Source organism: Sebastes umbrosus, chromosome 18 (assembly GCF_015220745.1).
Source record: "Sebastes umbrosus isolate fSebUmb1 chromosome 18, fSebUmb1.pri, whole genome shotgun sequence".
NCBI lineage: Eukaryota > Metazoa > Chordata > Actinopteri > Perciformes > Sebastidae > Sebastes > Sebastes umbrosus.
In genome coordinates this window covers 27588390-27613342 of record NC_051286.1, presented here as the reverse complement: position 1 = coordinate 27613342, position 24953 = coordinate 27588390, and the positions used below count along the sequence as shown (strand labels likewise).

The 24953-nt window shown below is 41.5% G+C and overlaps 2 protein-coding genes across 5 annotated transcripts in view; one reads left to right on the top strand and one right to left on the bottom strand.

Moving 5' to 3' along the window:
- Nucleotides 1–1448: 1448 nt before the first annotated feature.
- On the bottom strand, nucleotides 1449–17142 carry hnrnpub (heterogeneous nuclear ribonucleoprotein Ub). The gene is made up of 14 exons (XM_037750291.1): nucleotides 16479–17142; nucleotides 14888–15002; nucleotides 12838–12917; nucleotides 12471–12610; nucleotides 12175–12274; nucleotides 10850–10962; nucleotides 8933–9196; nucleotides 8671–8790; nucleotides 8428–8556; nucleotides 8146–8314; nucleotides 6456–6740; nucleotides 5626–5906; nucleotides 5248–5406; nucleotides 1449–4050 (listed from the first exon to the last, which is right to left on the bottom strand). The coding sequence occupies exons 1-14, from the start codon at nucleotides 16954–16956 to the stop codon at nucleotides 4000–4002; spliced, it is 2484 nt and encodes an 827-aa protein (XP_037606219.1). The 5' UTR covers nucleotides 16957–17142; the 3' UTR covers nucleotides 1449–3999.
- A 1900-nt stretch (nucleotides 17143–19042) lies between these two features.
- The window catches only part of kif26bb (kinesin family member 26Bb), a 47384-nt gene continuing 41473 nt past the window's right edge, over nucleotides 19043–24953 (top strand). For all 4 annotated transcript variants that reach the window (XM_037750278.1, XM_037750276.1, XM_037750277.1 and 1 more), the window contains exons 1-2: nucleotides 19043–19662; nucleotides 19836–20201. In XM_037750278.1, the coding sequence (XP_037606206.1) occupies nucleotides 19603–19662; nucleotides 19836–20201 (426 nt within the window). In that variant the 5' untranslated portion in view covers nucleotides 19043–19602. The remainder of the gene's footprint in view (nucleotides 19663–19835; nucleotides 20202–24953) is intronic.

Genomic DNA, 24953 nt, shown 5'->3' with positions numbered 1-24953 from the left:
GTGTTGGAGAAGTACGGTGGCCCTCAGGTAACGTCAAATTACGCAAGTCTCTCTCTGGAGGCAGAGTTTGGTTTGTCCGTTCTGGGCTACTGTAGAAACATGGTGGTGCAACATGGAGGACTCCGTGAAGAGGACCTGCTCCCTATGTAGATATGAAGGACTCATTCTAAGCTAACGAAAACACAATTCTTACTTTCAGGCAATTATACACTAATGAAAACATAGTTATGAATATCATATTCCATTTCTGCTAATAGATCCCCTGAAATGTTACACACTGTTCCTTTAAGAAATGGAAAGAGTATGAACGATGACGACTCTGAAGGAGTTCCAGGTTTCTGAGGCTGAGAATGGAGAGACTCCACCGGTTGCAGCTTTACGGGAGAATAGCAAGAGAAAGTCACTCTTAAAGGGACTGTTTGTAAGAATCAGAAATGTCTTGTTAACAGCGACATCTGTGGCCGTTAAGGCAACGAAAGTCAGCGTCCTGTTGCTCGCGCTTGTGCTCGCTCTACATAGACATGAACGAGCATCGCTCAAAACAGTGAGGAGACACACGTCAGCTAAAAGCACAATATCACTCTATATTTCAGCTGCTTGGCAGTAATGTTAGCTGACCAGACGAAGGTCTCTCCATGAATCAATGCTGATCCTAGTGTTGGCTTTTCCTGCTTCAGCCTCCCGACCGCGGCCGGAGGGAACGGGAGACACCGGTGTTTTGGTCGGAGACGATAACGTTTCTCTCTGCGGAGCCCCGTCACTTCACAAGACACGGGAAACCTCTGTTGGTCTGGAGGAGCTGCAGCAGTTATTTCTGCACAAACGTCCACTGTACATTCACTAGATATTCTCAGAGCTAAACTAACTCTTCTGCAGTGTGGAGTGAGCAGCATGCACGTGAGAGTGGAGCGAAAGAGTGAGAACGAGTGCGGTGTGTGAGTGAAGGCAGGCCGAGGAGCAGAGTACAGCAGAGACTCCGGTCCTGGAGACCAAAGCTACGGTCTCCCCTGCGTCCTCCGACCGCGGCCAACACTGTTTAACAGACGGGCTTCACTAGATACAACCAAGAGGTTTTGGTGCTTCACTGTAGTTTGTGTTGGAGTCTGAGTCTGAACAGCGTAGCCACATGTGAGCGCGCATGGGACACTGACCCGGAATTATTTATAGGTTAAGAAGTTACAAACAGTCCCTTTAAACTAGAGTCTCTACAGCCATGCTAGCAGCTCTGTGATGCTACACTTACACACAACTACTTTTAGCTAAATGCTAACATCAGCATGCTAATTCACTCACAAAAACAAAGCTAGCACGTGGATGTTTATCAGGTGGAATGTGTCTACCATTAGTAGTTTAGTTTAGCGTGTTAGCATGCTAACATTTGCTAATTAGCACTAAACACAATGTCATTCGTTTGGCAGGTATTTTAAAAACCACAAAGTCACCGTGTACACCAGCTTCTTTAACTTTAATAGAGTTGAGACAAATTAAAGAAAATACAGTCCCAAATTTTTTAAACACAAATATCAAAAACTGTAAGATAGAAAAGACAACAAATCTGAAAAAGTCTCAAAGCTTTTGCATTGTTGGGGGTTTAATATTAAAAGACCTGATATACAACCTGCAACATAAAGCGATAAAAATATAGTGTCTGTTGTGTTATAGGTTATACTGTCAACTCAAAGCTAGATTTATGGATCCAGTACAATAAAACAGGAGGGCACAAACTCTCCACACATTTAAATATAGCTAACGATTGATCACACGGCAGTACTCGGGCAAACTAACACTTTCTTAATCACAATACAGTTATTACTCCAAGCCAATTAATTAATGAACATTCGTGCATGGTTGAAATAGTGAAGTATTTACATGTTTATTAAATATCAACACGGGAAGGTAAAAAATAATAACGGGACACACGCCACTGGGTTTTATCTGATCTACTGTGTTCTCCAGCTCGGATGTTGTTCTAGTGTTGAAACACAAGCAGGGTGTCCTCTGCCTGGATAATGTGGTGGGACACATTATGGGCTGTTGGATGAGGAGCTGCCATTATTGCCAGGCCACACAGTCACCAACATGAACTCTGGAGCGATTCGCAAAAAAGGTTAATTGGTGGTGTTAATAGAGCGCTACAGGAGTGAGTCCTAAAACCAGGAAGTGAGTTAGCATTTAGCACCTCCTGTTCCCTCGTCTGGAAGTCAACGGGCTTTTAGTTCGATGTCTGAAATAAGGTCTGTGGTTAACACAAGCTGAAGACATTTTGTTCTACGATATAAAACACTTCGGTAAATATTCCACTTCTGTATTTTGAAGCTTTTATGCCTTATAAAAGGCGGTTGCTGACAAGCGGCTAAATGAGACCACTAAACATTATCACGCCGACTTGTTCACCTTCACGGCCTCGTTGTGATACTCATGCGACGGTGTAGTTCATTTGTAGCCTAACGTTAGCTTTTTACTTCTGCTGATTGCATTCCCAATACAAAAATCATAAAAGTGGTGTTCATTTGTGAAGATTATCTTGCTGAACAAAATGTGTCAGTATCATAAATGTTTGTTTACCACAGAGTTTATTTTCTGCAATAATCCAAAACCCAGATGGAACACTCAAATTGGCTTTTTGTCGAGGGAACCAGGACGATGCTAACCTCCTGGTTGGCTTACAAAAACATCCCTGCTGCGCTCTATAGTGGATGTGTTGCAATACTGTGTAGCCCTTTAGGTTTGCTGGTGAAAATGAGTAACCCTGCCTGCTTTGAATCACTTTTGTGCTGAACTGGCATCATCAAGAAATTTCATATAAATTTATGGTGAAAATATGTTTTAAAAAATGCTAGTGTGGTTCTGGTTTAGTTGGACTGATCAGTGCGAGCTGTTTTTCAGAAGTCTACTGCACTAAAGGAACCGCTGATAGACACAATCTAGGAACCACACTTCCTCCTGAGAATCAAGCGTAGTCCGTGTCCTAATTTCAAAGATAAATAGAGACTTATTTAAAAAAAATAATAATTAAAAAAAGAGGCAAAAATGTTCTATAAATGGCTTACTTAGATCCTTAAAATGGCTTGACCAAAATACTTTCTCAAAGCAATGTACATTAGAATAGCTAAAGGATGTATCAAAGACAGGGAATACTTCACTAATGAGGTGTAAACTAGGGGGGGGGGGGCTGATGTCCTTACTGTTTGAAGTAGCAAACTAGGACGTCGCCCATTCAAAGGTCTTTTACACCTTTGAACCGAATCAAAAGTCATAAGCCAGGAAGAATGTAAAAAAGCCAACGAGTAGTTTATTGTAGTTCTATGGAGTTTAGGTTACAGGTTTGATACTCGGAACAAAAGACAATTCATCCGTTGCTTCAGTTTGAACTGTGGACTCTATTGACATGTACAGCCTAACAATATAATCCGCTACCATGCTTCTCGCTAATAAGCCAAGGTTCCTTTCAATCATTACCAGGTTGTTTTTTTAAACGTCTCATACAAACTACGCAAAAAAAATATATTTACAATTTGTAATAAAAAAAGCAAAACAAAAATCACAGCACAGATAAAATGCACAACCCTGAAAAAAAAAAAAAAAAAATCTTTCTCAACATCTGCCCGGGTATGGCGAAAATGTTTCCTGATATTACAAACATTTTTTTTTCTTTCTTAAAAGCACGTCATTTAAAAGTGGTGAAAACAAAACAATGAAATATACAACAAAGGAAATAAAACAGTATTGAATGAGACTGAACCCACGTTGTACATATGTATATAGATATATATAAAGCTTCAATTACACTCAGGGTGGCCCGGTCTCCGACCTGATGTGGAATGTTGTCGCTCCATATCGCGTTAGTCGGCATCGTCAGTTGGTGTTTTTTTTTTTTTTAGATTATTAAAAGTGGGTTGTAGGAAAAAGAAAGAAAATCAAAGAGCGGGGTGGAGGGATGTTCCGTGGCTAGCGGTGGGTCTCAGTGTCGGCCACCAGTCCGTTACAGCAACAAGTGTCTTAGTAATATCCAGGCTGATACTGCTGGCTCCATGGCTTCTGGTTCCAGAACTGCACGGGACACACAAGAGACAAAGAGTTTACTTTGTGTTTATACTTGACCGTCTACAGAATGTACAATATACATATGCTTTCAGATCATCTACCTTCAAGGCAGTTTGAGTTTATTTTAGTGACAACGTTCTACTTTCTAAGATTCATTCTAACATTCATCTATGTATCGCCATTTTTTAAAAATAGATTCTTTAATGCCAGAATCCATATATTTGCTTCATTTGAGTCTATGCTGAGGTAGAAGGAAGTTAGACTTTAATAGCTGTAGTCTGAGTAACGTGACAGCATATCCGTTCTGTATCAGTCAACCAAAACAAACCGCAGCGAGCCGAAACAAGAAAGCAGAAAACAGAGGGCCAGCGTGGATACGACCTGCACCCTCACATTTTAAATCCAGCGTGGTAAACACTACACATCCAGTAAAGGATGGAAACACTTTGGGTTTCACACATTGACAGGAAAAGCAGAGCTAGACATCACGGCTAAAGCTGCATGCTAACTCTGTCACGGACATGAAACGCTATCGTATCGCAGTAACGTGCGGTCGAGCCGGCCGTCGCTCTCATCTCCGTGGTCAAATGGGCCGACGCTACAACTGTACAGCACCCATATACTGACGTTTATGTTAAATGCATTGAAACGGCCCCGATGGAGCTGACCATGGATGGATAAAGAGAACGGAGCTGACGGGAGAGCTAGAGACCACCTTGGAGAAGTTTGAGGAAGTAGACACGTGGGACTACATCCGGTTTTCAAAATAAGGTGTTAATAAAGGGAACAGTGTATACAACATACATCTATGTAAATAAGATTGGTTGGATTATATTCACCAGAAGTGTAAAACATTACATGTCTACTTTGTTAAGGAAAATATTGTGCACTGGTGGAATAGGTGGTGTGTTCGTTATACTAGGACAGTTTTCCTAAAATGAGATAAAAAGAAATCCGCAATATATCGCCTTGCTTACGGTATCGCAATATATTGAATGGTATCCCCTGTATCATGATATGCATCGGTTCGCCACATTCTTGCCAATACCTTATCCTAGTGCCAGAGGGGAAAATAATTCTGCGGGACTGTAGTTTTATTCATATATACGAGTAAAATTTGGGCTTTAAACTGAATCGGTATGGTCTTAAACATTGACTGTGTGTGAAGTCTGCTGTAATGTGTAAACTTCTCTTAATACTGACCCCTTGCTGCCAGCTCTGGTTGAAGGCTTGGGCCTTGTCCATGCCGTTCCTGTTGCCGCCAAAGTTCCCGCTGTTCCTATTGTTGCCAAAGTTGCCATAGTTGCCGTTCTTGTTTCCAAAGTTCCCAAAGTTGCCACGGCTACCACCTCTCTGCGGATACTGGAGAGAGAGAGAGAGAGAGAGAGAGAGAGGTAGGACAATGATGACCATGTAGCAGCCCACAAGCTTGAATATGCATCAACAGATTCAAAATGTTACTATGAATAATAAAGGCTTCAGCCATTCTAGGAGCTACTGCAGACATGAAATAATGAAACCAACATTTAAAAATGCATATTAAATGATAACAGGATGTATGAGTGTCCTCCTCAAACCCACCTGGTTGTGATGTCCCCTGGATCCACCACGATGCATGCTGGCTCCACCTCCTCCTCCTCTGCTCATGTTCCCTCTGTTCATTGGGCCACCTCTGCTCATGTGACCCCCCCCTCTGGGTCCCATGTTGCCCCTCATCGGTCCGCCCCTGGGGGATCCGCCCAGACTGGGAATGGGGCCGCCACCTCGGCTGAAGTTTCCACGGTTGTGGAACCCTCCTCTGAAGGTTGGGGGTGGCAGGAAGCCGCGAGGTGGACGGTTGAAGCCGCCACGAGGGCCAGGAGCTGCAGAAAGATCAGCGTTAGCATAGTTAGCATGACTGAAAGACTGGCTCGCAGGGGATTTTATTAGGGTCGCCAAATAAGTTTGCATAATTGCTTCCATTGACTTAACATTTATATCTGCTGTACACATTTGAGCCACATGAGGGAGCCTGAATGTTTTGATAAGTGTGGCCTACTTATTACATTTAATGTGATATGAAAGGCTAGCATCCATTCTGTTTTACTGATGAGGGAAAAACCAGAGCCTGCCTAAAGGCATTTATTTGGCCTCATTTATAAAGTATTTAACATGTGTATATTTTCAATAACACATGCATAAAATGAAGTTGTGATTTATCAAACGTATATCTCTTCCAAACAGCTGGTTTACCTAGTCAAGATAATATAAGGTGATGGGAAAAAATGGCAGTGAAAATGGTCAGAAAGGTTCATTGCACGTTCACAAACTTGTGCATGGTTTATATGACGATGGTGATGGGAAAAAAGGTTTGGGAAACGATGAGCTACACAATAAGTTTAGCATTTTACATCCCCAAATGCCAAAACTACCTCCTCTAAAGTTGCCTCTGTTCTGGAAGCCTCCGCGGTTGCCACCCCTCTGTCCGGGTCCACCGCCACGGGCAAACTGGTTCTTGCCTCCGCGGCTTCCTCCGCGCGGCCCGCCGCCTCCTCTTTTTGGTGTTGTGCTTCCCTGGTTGGGTTTCTTCTCGGCCGGCAGAGCCGTCTTGCTCTCCTCTTTGTACTGTTCCAGCAGCTTGCCGGACTCCTCTTTCTGCATCTCGGCGTAGAGGACCTCGCTGAAGCTCTCTCCTTCCTCAGGCAGAGAGTAAAAGCCTGGAATGAAAAGAAAGCAAATGATTTAAGGAAATAAAAAGGGAAACGCCTGAATCGGACAAAAAAAACAACAATCTAGTACTACTATGTATGCTTTGTGTATGGCTGCATGTACTACATTCTAACTGTCATGTTATCCTTTTACTTTGTTATTGTCATCTATAGTACTTATTTGCATAAAAACACAATTCAAATGATTAGGAAATAAATGATTATATTTTTATTTAAATATTTGCTTTGATTAAAAAAAATTGGCATTAGTATTTCTAATTATATATTTTAATCTGTTTAGAGCTAGTGTTAGGAAGTTCAACAAGTCATAATTCCCTCTCTAGTATCTATTTTATATTACTGTGAAAACATCTCCTTCAAACAACTGGATTTATTCAAGTTTCTTGCCAAAAACTACATTTTACAAGATTACATTTGAACGCATCATAACGTTAGAATTTACCATCGCTCAATGGTAAGAGCTTGAACGCACCATAATGCAACCCAATGGAACCTCTGTTAACCCGTTAATGGGTCTCTTTAGGTCTGTGCTGTCGGCAGACGAGCCGGTCACTGATTACTCAGAGCAGCATCATGGGAATAAATTACAATATAATAAGTGTCTGATTATGTTAGTTGTTCCAAATGTATTGAGGCTTATTTTGGACTTGCAGTTGTGACAAATTGCAACTTTGTGTCTCTTTCACTCACACTGAAGAACTTTCACTCCGCCAACATGTTGTATGCGTGTGTGTGTGTGACATTACTGACTGTGCCACTGTAAAACCACCGTATTATCATCGTCATCGCGATATAAACGTGCGCGATAAAACACATCGCAAAAGGCTGTCTGAAACGCGATGAATAATGATGGTTAACAAAACCCGTTATTAAACGGGCTCCGGGGGCTAAAGACCGTAACGTTAGTATTTATTATCACGCTGCAGCGTCTTCCTGCTCTGTGTTGGAGGTCTCCACACACAAACACACACAGTGGAGTCAGTGAACAGCTGATCAGAGAGGCCGTGGTGGAGACAGAAATGAAGATATCGATATATACAGCCAAGATACGTTATCATTACACCTGTTCAACAAGCATACACATGATGAAACAGTTAAACATGGAAGAAAGCAACGTTTCAATCTGCTCTGTGTGTTTGTGTCTGGGGAGTTTATTGTGAAGGGAGGAACGGAAGACGTGAAGCAGTGATGCGCTGCAGACTACTCCGTGTTATTCATTTATTATCTTCATAAAGTATAGGAGCAGTGCAACCCTCGGATACACAAGACTGAAACTAAAGCTGGCAGTAGGCTGTGTAGTCTAACTGTTAAGGTTAGTTTGCCATGTATCTTACTTGTAAACTGTAGACAAAGCAGCCCCCCCCTAGCTTTGTGGCCCAAGCATCTTTTTTACCTTTCATTTTGAAGACTGCGTGCTCCGGCACTTCTTTGCCATCACTCTCAACCTTCTTCTGGACTCTCTGCTTGTAGTCATCGTCAGAGGGGCAGACCACCACGGCCTTGCGCTGGAAGCCTGCAAACAAGCACATCTTCCTCTTCTGGCCTGGGGCAGACAGGTTAGTCTGTGGGAGAGGAGAAAGACGCTCAGTTATACTGGGATTTATAGTGATTGACTTTACCCTTGTCCGTATAATATTGGCAGACGCTGTGATCGGATTCAGCATGAGCCACTTACATGATCCAGGATGTAGTTTCTCTTCTTGCGGGCGGCAATCTCGATAAACTTTCCCAGGAAAAGTGGTGCTCTCTGGGAAATGGCGCTCAATTTTGTAATGTCTTTGGATTGGCGTTTCAGGCTGTTGATCTGTATCAAATGATAGGATCAAATACAGTTACAACATATGAAATAGTAGGACAGAGATTGCAAGGCACCCAGTTGTCTAGGGCTTCTGAGAACAACAGCTGCATCAGTACTGACCATCATCTTGTCCACAATGGTGTCACTACCCAGGATGTAGTATTTCCCGGGGTTCTCCTGAACATGGTTCTTCACCCATGTGGTCTTCCCTGAGCCTGGCAGGCCGACCATCACTATGATCTACACAACATGAAAGGCAAAGAAATAATTAAGATCCAAGTCCCCGAAAAAATGACTCTAAACTCTCCGGAATATTATAGTTAGAAATATCAATGAAAAATAAAATGGCTGTGTGACAAATTAAGAAGAATGCTATGCTTACCTCGCAGTCAGCCTTGGTCTGTGGCCCCTTGAGCCCCCGGACTCTATCATCCACGGGGATCTGCTGCAGGAAGGTGTAACCCTGGGGCTGAGGGAAGTACGGAGTCTCCATCTGGCCAAAGTTGAACTCCACGGCACAATTGTGGCAGATGACGTGGGGGAAAAGCGCCTGGCCGTTCAGAGTGTCCTTGTTGACCTGGAAAGCGGCGGCCGGCTCCGCGCCGTTCTTGGAGAAGGACAACACCAACTCGTCCCCCTCAAAGTCCTAAGCAAGGAAATAAAATAAAGACAGTTATGAAATGACAACGTATGTACCAGTCAGACAAATTACACTTTTCTAAATAAATGGTGGCAGTTCATTCACGTGTGAATTCTTTCACATTCAAACTGATAATATATTACACAGGTTTCCTCCCGTTTCTGATATACATTAAATGAGGGAACAATACATAGTCAACTTATTCTACTGAGAATAATCATGTACGCATCTCTGCATGCAACTTGGAGTCCTTCTATGCTTACGTTGGCTTGGTTTTCACCTACTCTAAAAAGGTATGGTTGGTAGTGCTGTTTAAATACATTTTTTGTTATGAGAGTCCCTCTTCCCTGAAAGCTGTTGCCCTTTAAGTCATACCTAATCATAGAAGAGGAGGCGATTGACTAAGAAAACTTCTCCAATGAGAAACACCTTGGATTGTCAGTCTAAAGGCTACTTAGCCTTTCCTGTAATATCCTCTGACGTTGTAAACATACTGTACATTTAAAGTCCAGTGACTATGGCTTAAAGCTTCAGTAGGCAGTATATTTTTGGCATCATTGGGCAAAAATTCCATAATAACCTTTCAGCATATTGTAATTCAAATGTTCTGAGAGAAAACTAGACTTCTGCTCCTCCTCATGGCTCTTATTGATCTTATTGGCTGTGTTCCAGTCATGTGACCAGAACTTGATGTTCCTTCACCAGATTTCACAATGGCAGCGGCGTAACAAACTTTCTCATTTTACAGCTAAACCGTGCACTACAAGATGATTCTGAAAACATTTGATGAGAGAAATAGGCATTAACGTAACAGAATATTGATTCATATTTGATCAGCGCTGTCTAGTTTGACCGTTTGGTCGGAGTTCGCGAGTGATTGGCGGCCGGCTCTCATAGACGTAGGCTCAGATCAAGTCTTACCGCATGTTTTCCTCCGGTCTGTGAAATCTTGCAGATGCCGTTAGGAGCACCAGAGGAACCAGATTTTTTTCAGGTTACCGGTTTCATGTACTACTGTCAGGATATAGCAAACGTTTTATAAAAATAAAAAAATATATTTTTTAAAAATCATATTTGCTCCAATCTGGCCTACTACAGCTCTAACCATGTTCACAAGGTTTTTACTGCCACTTATCGGCATATGGAATACTCCTCGACCTGACAAATTGGGACATGCTGATTTATTAATTATTCTATGCCAATTTTGTATTTACAATATGGTACCATTTGCTTTGATTATCTGGTTATTGAGTTTCGTCCTGTTATTATATTTTGCTGCGGTACTTCAGGTACTTCTGATACATGTACATATAATGTATATAATAACCTCATTGTATATGCTTTTTCCGGTAGTGATCAATAAATCAAATGTTCTGACAAAAAACAAAAATCTGGTATCTGTGGCTTTGCAGGATTGTAATAAGCCCGTCCAATCATTTCATTCGGCCCAAATGATGGACTGTCAGTGACGTTCTCGCTAGATTTAGCGGCGTTTGGAGCTAGTCCTGCTAGCTACTTTCATTGTGAAACGAGTTGGCAACACTGGGCTCAGTTTTTTGGTTGGATCATTTTAAAAATCTTGTCTACTCTTGCTTGTTTCTCAGCATTACTGACCCTACTTTTAATCAACTGATAAAATACAATACAATGATGTCTTACAATAAGGCAGCAGATGACATCATTCTCCTCATAGGTTTCTCCAAAGTCCTCTGTCACACAGTTGGTGGTCTTCTTGGCTTTCCCAGAGTATGCATAAGAATGTTCTTCCTCACCTAAAATAAAATAAATAAAATAATGTGAGAAAACATTAATTGACAAAAACATTTTGAGACAGCTGGCAGATGGAATGACATTTCTGAATTGACACAGCCCCTCTCAGTCACCGGGGACTCGATAATGGTGTGTGAATCATCTATGTTGGCAACAGGCCAGCCACCATTACTATGATGCATTCAGAGATGGAGCCATTTTACATTCACATGTCATGCCGCTAATGAGCCACTAGAGGGACCTCTTAGGACAGACTGCCTTTTCATCAAGGATCACAGAAGCCTTGGTTTATATAGTGTCATCTTATATGGCAGATCTTCATGCAAAAACATAGTTTGTTTTGTCAGCATTTTAATACATGCTTCAATGAATGCAATGCACCGTAATGCCCATCTAAGATACTGCACAGTATTTGGAGCTCTGCAGTATTCTGCATGAATCATTGAATCATTCAATGAATCACAGCAAATGGCTGCATTGGCTTGGTCACCATTTTGTGTATGAGAGAGGTAATGATATCCCATAACATTTAAGTTATGGGATATCATTACTTTAAAAAGTTTGCAGTACATCACGTGTGATGTGACCAAGTAGAAATTATTCTGGCAATGAGTGGAACACACAATGCCATGGGTAAATGGAAAGTTACTGCTGTACACAACACTTTATTCCACTGATACTAGGACTGTTGATGATTCCAATATCTAATCACCATTAATGATATTGTCCAGAAACCCTCACAGGTACTGCACTGAGCATAAAACAATATGCTCAAATCAAAACACGGCAAACTGCAGCCCAACAGGCAACAACAGCTGCCAGTGTGTCAGTGTGCTGACTTGACTATGACTTGCCCCAAACTGATGTGTTTATCATAAAGTGGGCATGTCTGTAAAGGGGAGACTCGTGGGTACCCATAGAACCCATTTACATTCACTGATCTTGAGGCCAGAGGTCAAGGGACCCCTTCGAAGTTTGGAGCATTATTTAGCCTCCTTTGCGTCAAGCAAGTATGGCATGGTTAGTACCGCAAAAAATGTTTTTCTGCAAATTGCGTTAAAGAAATTAGTGACGTTAAAACTAATTTCCATGTTATCACTTTCATTTTTACAGCCCTAACTGATACTGAATGTCTGAATGTCTGAATGACACAGTCAACAGTATAATATACAGAAGACCGTAGAGCTAGAGCATATATATGAAAAGACACTTACCAAGGAGAAGGGTGCCAGTAGACAGGGACCAGCCAACCTGCACATCATGAATCTCCATGTTCTTGCTGGAAATGTGCTTCACAGGAATTTTCTCTGCTATCTATTGACGTGAAGCACAACACATGAACAAAATGTATCATTAATTTCCACTAGTCCGAGGTGTGTCTTAATGTGACCATTTTACACAGTTTGTAAACACTGTTCTACATAAGCATATAACTACTCAGGGATGTGATGGGAATGGTGTGTACGGCAGGGAAATTTGAAAGTTGAATACGTGAGCATTGTTACTGTACCTTCATCTCAAAGCAGGCTTTGCCTTTGTTTACACCGTAGGTAGCCTTCCCTCCGGACCAGAGGTAAGCAAAGCTCTCCATTGTGAGAGATGAGGCGCTGAAACGGTCCCGTGACACCTTGAAGTGCAGGTCGCAGTTGTCTAGAGTGTAACAAAAAAAAAAAAGCACACATCAAAATCAGTATCCATGTAAATAAGTCTACCATAAACAAAAGTGTTGTTAATGTTCTGGTTAGTTTACTTCTTCTTGGACTAGGTCTTCTTTGCAATTACAATTTCATGATCTTAGAATAACATTGGCTTAAAATGTAGATATTTGTCACATTAAAAAAAAAAAAAAAAAAAAAAAAAAAAAAAAAATCACGTACAGGTATCCAGGCAGACTTTTGTGTCATCAAATTCCTCATCTTCTTCCTCCAGTGGTGGCACAGGAGACTTGAAAGAGGCCCTGAAAAGAGATGCCAACCAGTCAGTGAGAGGATTCACGTGTTAATGTAGCTGCATGGAACATATAGAAGTCTTGGTACCACTTGCTGAAAAATATTTGGGGAGAAAAGTGGAACGACAGACTAGGGGGGGAACAATACAAAATAGAAAAGTAAACTGGGCAAGCGAGCCTCCAAAGTTTTGCATTGTCAGCTGTATTGTGGGCCTTGGCAGACAACACTTACCTTAGGGTATCCAGCGAAATCTAAAAACATGAGAGATACAGAAAGAAAGCACCTCCGCTAGCCCTTAGCATTCTAGCTATCCATTAAAGACTTCTCCCCATTCAGATCAGTGTGTTTATGATCTCCAGGAGTGCTGCGGGGTCAGTCAAAGAGATAGCGGGTAAGGTTATATTTAACTTCCCATATGTGGAATAGTAAATGAAAAGGTCATGACCAAGTCATATCTTAATGTTCTGTGCAACTAGGAAGTACAAGTTGTCACCATGCTCGGCTGCTTGAAATGAGTAATCAAAAGGATCCTGAGAGCTACAGCAACTTACCAACTCTGTAGCTTGAGATTAGGTACCAAAATCTCTTATGAGAAGTTTAAGAACCTAGTCAAAATGTTAAACATTTCAATAAAAAGGTTAAGCATTGTTACACCTGACGCAATGATCTAAATCCAGTGGAGTAGAGAGATTACGACAGATTTGGGGGTCATCATCTGCAGCAGTTTTATAATCTTCAGTGACATCGGTCATCGTAGTTGTTCTTAAACAGTGCTGAGTGCTGAACAAATGGCTGCGGGGGGAGATTTACGGTGGCTCTGGAGAACACACAGTCCCAGTTGGAGCATATGGTCAGTGTACTCAAACACTGGCTGCTGCTCTATAGGCCCATGGCTACCCAGGGGGCACTGGCTTCACATAGGCTAGATTAAAGCTCTAAAAAAAAATATTGGGGGAAAAATTTGGTAACGGTAAAAGGACAAAAGCTGGACTTTCAGTTTGAACTGAATGGACACTTGCAATAAAATAATTGGCTGTCGGATAAGAGGTGTAATAAAAATAAAAAAAAATTAAAAAAAGCACCTGAAGAGGGAGCAATACTATAGTGTTCCAGTAATTCTGAGGTAAGGAACATTCATTAAGAGTCCCAGACTATTTCAAAAAAAAAAATTGTCCCCAAAAATCTGTTTTCTGACGGTTAAAGTGTCAACAGCGCAACAAAAACAAAACACTGACCAAGAAGTAGGTACATGTATGCACACACATACACACCATGCATGATGTCACCTGCGCGGGGGTAGAAAAGAGTCTTGCAAACATCCACACTCTCGCACCATGATAAACACACACACAAGACATGATACATGAGACAGAAATAGCATTTTGACGTCATACAACCAGTGAAATAAAAAACAAAACGAAAAAAAATGGACCATTGCGAGGCAAAACGATGAGACGGTCAATAGCGATCTCCTCCGTGGACGTTCCAAACACATTGGGAATTTTGCTACATCCTTGTGTGCTACCCTGCAGCAGTGGACCCCTCCTCCCACGCCTCTCAGCTATCCCCCCACCCCCCATTCAAAAGTGCACATCTGCTACTTTCCTCTGGGTTCTCTTTGAGCAGCCTCGGTTCACCTTTAGGACACAATGGGCTTTCCAAAACAATAAGTGGCATGAGGAACAGATGTGGAAATTCATAGAGACTTGATAGTTGCACTTCTGCTACAGAATGCAGTCCATTAAAGACACAAATGTGAGTGGGCACTGTAAAAAGGTCAATGGTAAGGCTCTTTAAAGTAGTCAGGGATGACCCTCAAAACATGTGTGAAAGTTAAATAAATAGTATAATACTTGAAAATGAGGGTTTTCCTCATGCTAGTTATGTGCATTGGCACTTAAAGCCAATACAGTTCAACAAAGCTATGGATGGCGCTTCAGGGATGCTGAAGGCCATTTTTGCTCTGTCCCATCCTTACCAGCTGTATTTGTTCTCTTCAATAAATTCAAAGTAGCCCCTTCCATGTTCCTCCCGGCGTCTCTTAACACCCTTCTTATTCTTCTGATCAGCATTCGTGTCTTTGTCCGCATCCCCTTTGAAAATAGAACAAAGATATAGAATGAGGTGCTCCTTTTTGTGAGAGAAGAGGTCGGACTGGCAGTGGGGTTCTGGCCCACAAAGCCCGTTCATTAGTTACATTGTGTCGACCATAATCAGCAATATTAAAAAAAGGTAACTAAAGAGGTAACACCTCATGGTTACACTTTAAAAAACACAATCATGGTAACAACTCTAATGACCAGATAGTAATTACAATGTAGGCTGGTCCAAATGAACATTATGAACAGTGTTTGCTGGGGCTGGTAAAACAAGTCTCTGCAAAGTAAAGGGACATTAACCCTTTAATAAAGGGCTTAGAATATATTGTTGAACAAAATTCAGAGCCTATTTCATTAAGTCTACTGTCAGGGACAAATGCATCATGCAAAGGAAATGGGAATAGCTACTAGACCTGGGTTGACCCCCCTCCCCCATATCTTACCCTAGATTACCTCTGTGGCTAATCACGGTTAACACATTCTCTATGTTCATCCATCAAACCGACTCTTTCTATTCAAACCACGGACACACTAACCACGTGCTACACAAGCAGTTCAGCACCTGCCTGCCTCGTCTTGTGCACAGGTTTAGGTCAGCAAATTCAGGTGTTCCCAACCGGTCTGAAGTCAGATCCACTGTGGACTGATACACAAGAGGGCCCAGTGCTCCCATGTGTCCACGATTAGTGCTAAAGAATCCACAATATGAGTTTAATCTGTAAAGTTACTTCTTTTGGAACGGCCCAATTGTCCTCTACAGTAGCATTATCATGTTGCTTTAAAGTCTTTGTTTAATATAGGTTATAATTGAAGGCTCATCTTAGTACCCCTCCACCCCATTCATAGTCCACAGCCCAACCTTCAATACGGGAACCACTGAACTAGCTAACCGGCTGAGCCGCTAGTTAGCACCGCACCACAGACACAAAGAGAATAGCGTTAGCTAACAAGCTAACACGCTAACGAAGCGAAACGAAAAGCCAGACTAAGCTAGGCTAATTCACTTTCTTATTTCTCACTTCATTCACCTATTAATTATTAAGAACAACATTCTTAAACTGTTAAATAATGCTAAGTTTAACGTTATCTTACTGGACTATCGGTACAACGTGCTCACCGTCAGCTAACAAAGGTGGTGACCGATGCTAACGGCAGTTAGCATGAGCGGCTAACTGGTTGTGTTCGAGGCTAACGCGCTGCTGCTTTAGTGGTGTAGTGAGGTCGATCTAGCTCAACATGGACGCTGGTTTAGTGAGGTCGATCTAGCTTTAGGGATGTCTATCTAGCTCAACATGGACGCTCTGTTGTCCGGTAACCTGACGGTAACGCATTGAGATGTAGTGGTGAGCAGCCGGCTCCCTCCCGCGGTTCCATTCTACCATTATTACCGCTCTATAGCACGCCCCGACCCCCAGCCACAGTCTCCATCCAGACAGTCACATTTAGTCCGAACCAGCCCGGCCGACTCACCCTCTGCAGCCTGCTCCTGCTCCGCGGGCTCACCATCACCATCCTCTGCCTCGATCTTCTCCATGTCGTCCACATCTCCCTTGAGCATGGGATCCATCTCATCGTCCTCGTCTCCTTCCTCTTCCCCCTCACCCATCTCTTCGTCCACGGCAGCGCCATCACCGTCGCCCCCATTTTCCGGCTCTGCTTCTGCTTCTGCTTCTTCTTCTTCTTCCTCCTCCTCCTCCTCGTTGGCCTCCATGCTTTCTTCCACCGGGCCTTCGCCCTCTTCTTCCTCTCCCATGCCCTCCTGTCCAGAGCCCTCTGCAGCCGCAGTGTCCAGTGTTCTCGGGGAGTCTCCGGCCAGGGCCTCCTCGTCCAGCGCGGCCTGCAGCCGGTCCATGAGCTCGGCCTTCAGCCCTTTATCCGAGAGATCCCGCTTCTTCAGCTCGTCCTTCAGCTCGTTCACTTTCAGCTTCTTCACGTTGATTGAGCTCATTGTGAATATTCGGCGGAGAAATGTATTAAATCAAATTCACAAACACGATGGTAAATAATCTGGACGCCCTTTGTTCGACAGATGGATCTCAATACTGCGCCAAATGGCACCCTCGTTTTCCGACCAAGCTATCAGGCTATCAGCGGCAGAAGAGCGGAGAGAGGCCGGGGAGTGGGGGAGGATGAAAGCCGGGGAGGGGGAGGACCATGACGTCATCTACCGTAACTACCCAGAGAGCAGCGCGGCCTGCTGATACATTCCGCCGACCATCTGGCGCTGGCGCAACAACAAAAACACCCAGAGATCCCATAGAAAGCACTGATGTGGAAACAAACTCAACACTAATAACACCCAGGATAATACTCAGCTTGTCTTTGTGCATAATTCATATATGTTTGGAAATAAGCAAATATACTGTATAATGCATTCTAGGGAATCGTTATAATCGGAGTTTAAAATAGAGCAGCGTCGTGGTTCTAGCAAGAGATATAGGACGATGATGACATATGGAATACCGTAATGTACAGTATAATCTGTATTTGTCTTATAGGTTCACAGTCTCAGACTTTAAAACCCCTGCTAAAATATATATTTTGTAAACATTTTCTAATAGTAGAATCCTCCAAGGGAAATAGAAATATGAATGATTAATTAATTCACCCATCTCGCTATTTTAACATTAAATCTTCTTTTAGGATGTAGGGTAGCTATCATCCAACACTGAGCCAATCAAATAAAGGGGTTTCAGTTTAATTGGCTATAGGCCTATTATAACTTTAAATTATTTTTTCTGGTTGGTTTATTTTATCTGCTCATAGTGATAACAGAATAGTTGAGGATTGTATAAAACTACTTGTCTACTACGGAAATACCAAATTCATAAATCAAGAACAAATGCTGTAATTTTACGTGTTTCAATCGATGTGGAACATGTTTATTATGCATAATCACAAAAAAACTGAAGACACCATGAAGCTCATTTGATGAACTTTTTTATTTATAAAAAAAAGTATAATTAATTTAAAAAGGCACATACCGACTTTACTCATTTTAAGCACTTAAAGGTCTTATTGACAACATTTTTATGTAGACGAGTATTAAAAAAAATAAAATATCCACAGATCCTTTAGAAAGGTGCTGAATAAAACATATTATGATTGTGTATTAATCATTTAAAAAATGTTGGCAGGTCTAAGATTAATGTTTTGTTAATCTCTGTGGAAGATATCTGACAATTGGTTCCTAACAAGGCTTGTGAGCCAATAGTAAAACAACACTGGTATCAGGTACAGTAGTATCTATGGGTCGTCAGTGTGGAAAAAAGGATAAATGGCTGTGATTGACGATAAGTGCCTGGCAACGACTTGTTGTGAATTGAATACAATGGACAGTGGGAGGGAGAATGCAACATGTAGTGGCCGAATGTTATCGATGTTATCAATAGCACCTTTAACATCTTGTGTGTCTTCTGTGTCTCTGGAGCTATAAAGTCCGATGACCTCTTCAGATGTAGAAATGTAGGGTCGCTGCAGCTTTTTATACTACCTCTGCCTTAACGTGGCAGTAAGCAGAATATTTTTGGTATGTAATTCAAGTGTTCTGAGAGAAAACTAGACTTCTGCACCTCCTCATGACTCTGTTTTCAGGCTTTAAAAAATCTAGCCCATCACAGGAGACTTTGACCAATCACAGGTCACGTCAGTGAGAGAGAGCGCTCCTATTGGCTGTTCTTTCAACGGAGGCAGCTGTCAATCACTCACGAACTCCGATCAAACACTCAAACTAGGCACCGCTGATCAAATATGAATTAATATTCTGTTACGTTAATGCCTATTTCTTATCTCAAATGTTCTTAGAAACATCTTGTAGTGTACTGTTCAGCCGTAAAATGAGAAAGTTTGTTGAGATCTGTTGAGGAAATACCATGCACCGCCCACCAGCCGGAGCAACGGCAATAGTGGAACGCTCAATAGGAACGCTCAATAGGAACGCTCAATAGGAACGCTCAAGGAACGCTCTCTCTGAAATAACCTGTGATTGGCCAAAGTTTAATTTTCTCTCAGAACGCTTGAATTACAATACGCTGAAAAGTTATTATGGATTTTTTTGCCCAGTGATGCCAAAAACTTTCTGCCTACAGAAGCTTTAACAATACCATCTTCAGAAGACATATTATAACAGATATATTGACATCATAATGTAAACTGTACCTTCAGTTCCATTGTTACAGTGATTGCATGTCTCCAGGTCCATGCAGGCAGCTTTATCTCACTATTCTGTTACAGTACCTTTGAAATTGAGTGACTTCCATTAACAAACTGTGCAACAGACTGTTTCTTTGGACTGTTTGTGTGGACACTTGCTCCTTACCGCCTCCCTGAGGAGGTTCTAATAAATAACCAAGTGCATTCATGAAGTGTTCTCCGGTGCACTCACTCCGTCTCCACTGTGCCACACTGTCATCACTCCACCTCTGAGACTCTGTCTCTCCAGCTCCAGCCTCCTCTTACTTTGTCTCATTTTTTCATTTAATCCTACAATGAGTGAACTATTTCTACTTTTGATCCGCGGAGCTCTGGCGAAACTAAACCAAAGTGCGTCCAGCTGCCTTTGTTCGGATATCTTTTTAAATATTAACAAGTTGTCATGTCATCTCTGACTGGAAGAGGAGATAGATTCCCTGCCTCGGTGAGAGGAACACACTGGGTAAGTCACATTTAATCATCACGAACACAATTTGTGACCGTTGGTAAAACATTTTGCATTGTTTTTGTAGTTTCGTATAAGAATAATATTGAAAGAAAAAAAACATTTGGGTGTGGTTACAGTTGCCGCTGCCAAAGCCCACATCATCCTTCTCATGATCATTTACTCCTCAGAGCTCAGAAGTGCAGCATCACTGCGAGCCCGGAGATATAAAGGCGAGTATTACCGGGAAACAGAGCCGAGCCAAGGAGCGTCCCACTCCGGAGGGCTCCGGAGGGGCCAGAGGAGACCCGCACCGGGACATGTGCCAGAGAGACTCAGACACTGTCCCGGCATACAGGTACCTCCCTGAGACCGGCGGAGACCGCATCAAGATGTCCTATGGTGGTACTGGGACTGGATGGAGAGGGACTGGGAATCACCCCGGCTCTGGGAGGTCTGTGAGGAAAGTTGCGTGTTGTGAGAAGTGCTCAGCGACCCTTGTTGCTCTGAAGAAACAGGCTCTGAGTCTGGCTGTTCACCATCACTTCTCCTGCAAGGTCAGTGTGCAACCATGATGCTCTGAGGGAGCTGGCGACGGCAGATGGATGGATGGATGTGGTGGAGCACAAATGCGCTCAAGATCAGGCTGATAGAAATCTTAATTAGGAGAAAAGAAAATGTTAAAGTTGGTCAAATATATATATATACGATTGATAAAATGTAGGCAAGTGAACGCATCTCAGGACTTTTCAGCAGGTGGTGTTATAGGGTAATAGTTGACAGTTAATACAAATATAAAATGATTCCACTGGATATTCTTTATGCATCTTTATTGACCCACATTTTACCCCCCCCAGCATGTTTTCTGGTAATTCAATAAATAAATAGTCTATATGAAATAACCACACGGTAAAGCCTATTTTTACTGCTGTGTAAATTAAATACTTAGTATTTTCTAGAGTATTTTCTCTTTTTAAGAACTTGAGTGAATAGAATAGTTAAGTGAAATTATACAGAAAAAAAATATATATATATGCCCGTCCCACAAATATGAACTGTGATAGGAGCTGAACAATAATATAATATAATATAATATAATATAATATAATTAGGGCTAGACGATATTGTCAAAAACATTCTATCATGATAGAGGTGATTCATACATCGATAACAATGTATATCACAATATAGCATATTTTCTGGTAATTCAACAAATAAATAGTCTATATGAAATAGCCACAAGATAAAGCCTATTTCTTTATGCTCATGTATGAATTAAATATTTGACAAATTGACAAAATGATTTCCTCATTTTAAGAACTTGAGTGCAAAATGAACATAACAGTTTTATGTGAAATTATATAGAAAAATAAATAAATATAGACCGAGCCTATATCACAATAGAAATGATACGGGGAAATATATACGATACACATTTTTATATCGGGTTAGGGACTATATATTTATATACGTTATATATATATATATATATATATATATATATATTTATATACGTTATATATCGTGATATTGCCCAGCCCTATTCTTTATTTATGCTGCTAATGGAATAATTAAGGTTATATGACCCAAAATAAACAGATTCATACTGCTGCATAGTTATCCCCCCCCCCCCCCCTCCACCCCCCCTCCCATATTTTCAACAAATATTCACCGTGATAGAAGCTGAACATATATAATATAATCTAGAACTTAATTATTAGTCAATTAATAAATTTGTTGATTGACAGAAAATTGATCAGCAGCAATTTTGATCAATTCAGCATGCCTCCAGCCTCTTGAATGTTCATATTTGCTTTTTTTTTTTTTTCTTCCAATATTTGTTTTCTTAGTCTGCTATGACAGGGAGTTGTTAATCTTCAGGGTGCAATATGAATATGTCAGCTTGGGCTCTGGGAAATTGTAACGGACATTATTTTATTTTGCAGACCAAAGGATTAACTGATTACTTGAGAAAAAATATTGAAATAATGAATTACAAGTTGCAGCCCTCATATAATCACACACATGTAGACTTTGTTAATATAGATACCGCTTTTAACACATTTTCTGTATGTTTAAGTCAATTAGAAAGTGTTTTAATGTCCATGTGGGCACATTAGTCTTTACAGTGCTGTCTCTGAGAGGTACATTTCTGCATCCATCTGTACATCTGTCACCACTAACATCCGTCAAACACACTCCAATCGACAAAGTAAACCAGTGCCATTCCTGCCTGAGTGGTTCCAAATGGGCATGAATATTTCATCGCGACATCCCTGTGTCATCTCCACAGTCCTCTCCATTGAGGGAAGACTATTTATTTTTGTCCCCCTTAAGTGGGATGGGGCACAGCTAACGTCATGTTTTTAGAGAGAGAAAGAGAGAGAGAGAGAGAGAGAGAGAGAGAGAGAGAGAGAGAGAGAGAGACCACAGGCCAGAGCAGGAGAGAGATGGTATCTTGTGGCCGTAGACGTGGTCACAAGAAATCTGATAAGCCAGCTAGCTCCTTGCAGGTTTATTGATCCGAGCATGATTTTTCAAAAGCATCATGGCTCTGTAATGTCATCTTTTTGAGATGGGCTTGTAAGATGGAAAGTCCAGTCCATCGGGCTACTACAGCACATTTCTTCCTTTATATATCTGAGACTGAAACTGGCAAGTGGTACAATTTGTTTCTAAATATAAATATACCCTGATACAAATGTGCCCTGATACAAATATCAGGGCACACATGTGGCTTAATTACACCTGGATATTATTTTATGAAAGACATAAATCCCTAATGTTTCACTACTTTTGGAGTTTTAGTGACTTTATTTTACATAATTATTGAGAGCTCCTATAATAGGGGAGAAAGGGGTCGGTTGGGACAGGGGACAGATGAGACAGAGTGGCCAATTCGCACGAAAAGGTGTATAAATGCCACGATGATGCGCAAGGTGTTTAGAGTGCAATAAGTACGCCTTCCTTGGTTTCCACATGTCATTTGTACGTCATGTATCCTGTTCTGACCACAATGTAAACGCATCGACGTATATATGCTACGGTAAGAGTTAGTGACGTAGTATAAAAAGGGTGGAGGGATGTGGGGGACACTTGCAGATTCAGCGTTTTTTCACATTAAACTCGGTGAAATTACAGTTGAGTTGGACCAAAGCACACTTGGTGATTGTTGGAAAGAGTAACGACAATGGTTTAGGGGAGTTTTATTTTGTTTCTGTCCAGTTTGAATGAAGTGTTTTACGATGCTCCGCTACGTACAGCTGATCTCAACATAAACACAAATACACGTGGATGATGGCGCAAGCTTGGCGGAAATCTGCGCTCTCCAAGTGCCATTCTAGTTGAGATACGTTGTTTCTGTACGTGTTTGACTTTGTTTACTTACTTCTTTTAAGCCCAACCGTGACTTTTTTCCTTACCCTAACTAGGGCTGACTCGAATGCATCGACTGTGGTATTCAACCTCAAAATCAGTATTCCAATGCTTTGTTTTTTTGTTTATACATAAGTATATAATAATAATGTATAAATCCCAAAATAGCCATGAAATAAGAAATAATCCCATAACATTATTCATTATTCATATTCACCATTCATTATTATTAGTTATTCTCAGACGGATATTGCTGTTTGTTGTGTGTAGAGCACTGTAACAGTGGAAATGGAGACAGACAGACAGAAGAACATGTCAGCTTGCTGTGCCGCGCTGCAAAGCGAAGCTTCGAATAACTTCTAATACCTTCGGATATTACTCACCGAAGCTTCGAAGCCCAAAAAATGGTATTTGGGACAGCCCTAACCCTAACTAGTCCAAGTGGTTTTCTTGTCTAAACCTAACTGCGGACGTTTGCGTGGCATACAAATGACATGCAAGAAGTGGCGTACAATCGACATGCGAATAGGCTAAAATGCGTATGACACACGGAATGTCCGTTTAATGTTGTGGTGTTAATACGCTCTCCCATGAGACTGAGTTGGACAGAGCCTTTGGGGCAAGTTAGAAAACAGCTAGGCCATTCACCATTCTCATACTGCTCCTACTCATCCACACCCTCTTCACTTTCAACCTCAAAGTGGAGACCTTCTGACTATTCCTCACATTTTATTCACAGTTTTGAAACATATAGCATGCAAATAGATGTTTGGCTCTTTTGTTATTTTTCTTCTACCAAACAGATTTTAGTTATGCCACATACAAAAACATATTGTTGTAGAGCTTATTTTCTGGCCTATCCGTTGATGCTAGTGTTAGCTGTCCGAATTTTTATTGGTAGCAAGTAGGGATGCTCATTTTGAAAAATGTTCTTAACCGATAACCGACCCTCGTTAACCGATTATTAACCGTTAACCGACAAGATTTGTGCCTCGTACCAGCTGCAGGAGCACAACAGATATTGGTTGACGGGAGTCCCCAGTTCCCCGTCCGGGAGCGTTAACTTAGCAGCTACGATGCTGCGTGTAGTGTCGCGGACATGCAGCCACTTTCCCAATAAAACAAATTAACAAAAAGCAGACAAAAACAAGGATTTTCCTGATTGAATAAGACCCACTGGGTGAATGTTTACTCAAGTGGCAGCCAATCAGAAACCCCTTTTGCCAAATGACATATCTCAGTAATTTATGAAAGTAAGTGACTAAGTGAGTAAGTGTTAACATTTTTTTTCTTTTTCTTAAAGAAACATATGACGGTGAACAAGTGACATTGGAAATATAAGGTGTTCCAATTTAGAAATCCTAACGGCTTGTTTCAAACGCACAATTTCTGAATACGGGCTGTGTGTATTCCTCCGTTTTGATAGTTTCACAGTGTTTATATAGTACTTAAACCTGCTTTATAATATAAAAGACATGAAAATCTCACCTTTTACAATATGGGACCTTTAAATGTTTTTTTTTTAGTCCAGAACAAGATGTCCCAACCAACCTGAGGAGGCCGAATTTTGTACATTTAACAAAATTGTGTCTTTCATATTTGAGTTGAGCTCTAAAAAACTTTATAAATAGCAGACACCTGGCTGCGTTGTGGGATTTCATTACTGTTCAAGTAGTCTGTGAGTAATGAAGGTTATTTGGTGTCGATACAAAAGCGTCCCAACCGACCCCGCACTCCCCCACTCCTCTGGGGGGAATGGATCACTGGCAATGTGCTGGATGGATGGGATGGAGGAGGGGGGGAGTGAGTGTGTTGGATGTTAGTAGGTGTCAAGGGCAGACCAAACAGGATGTGACACAAGAGTGTCTTTGTCAGGATGAAAGGTAAGATGATGGTTTGATGTTCATTTTGTCAGATTTGACAGCCTGCGGGTC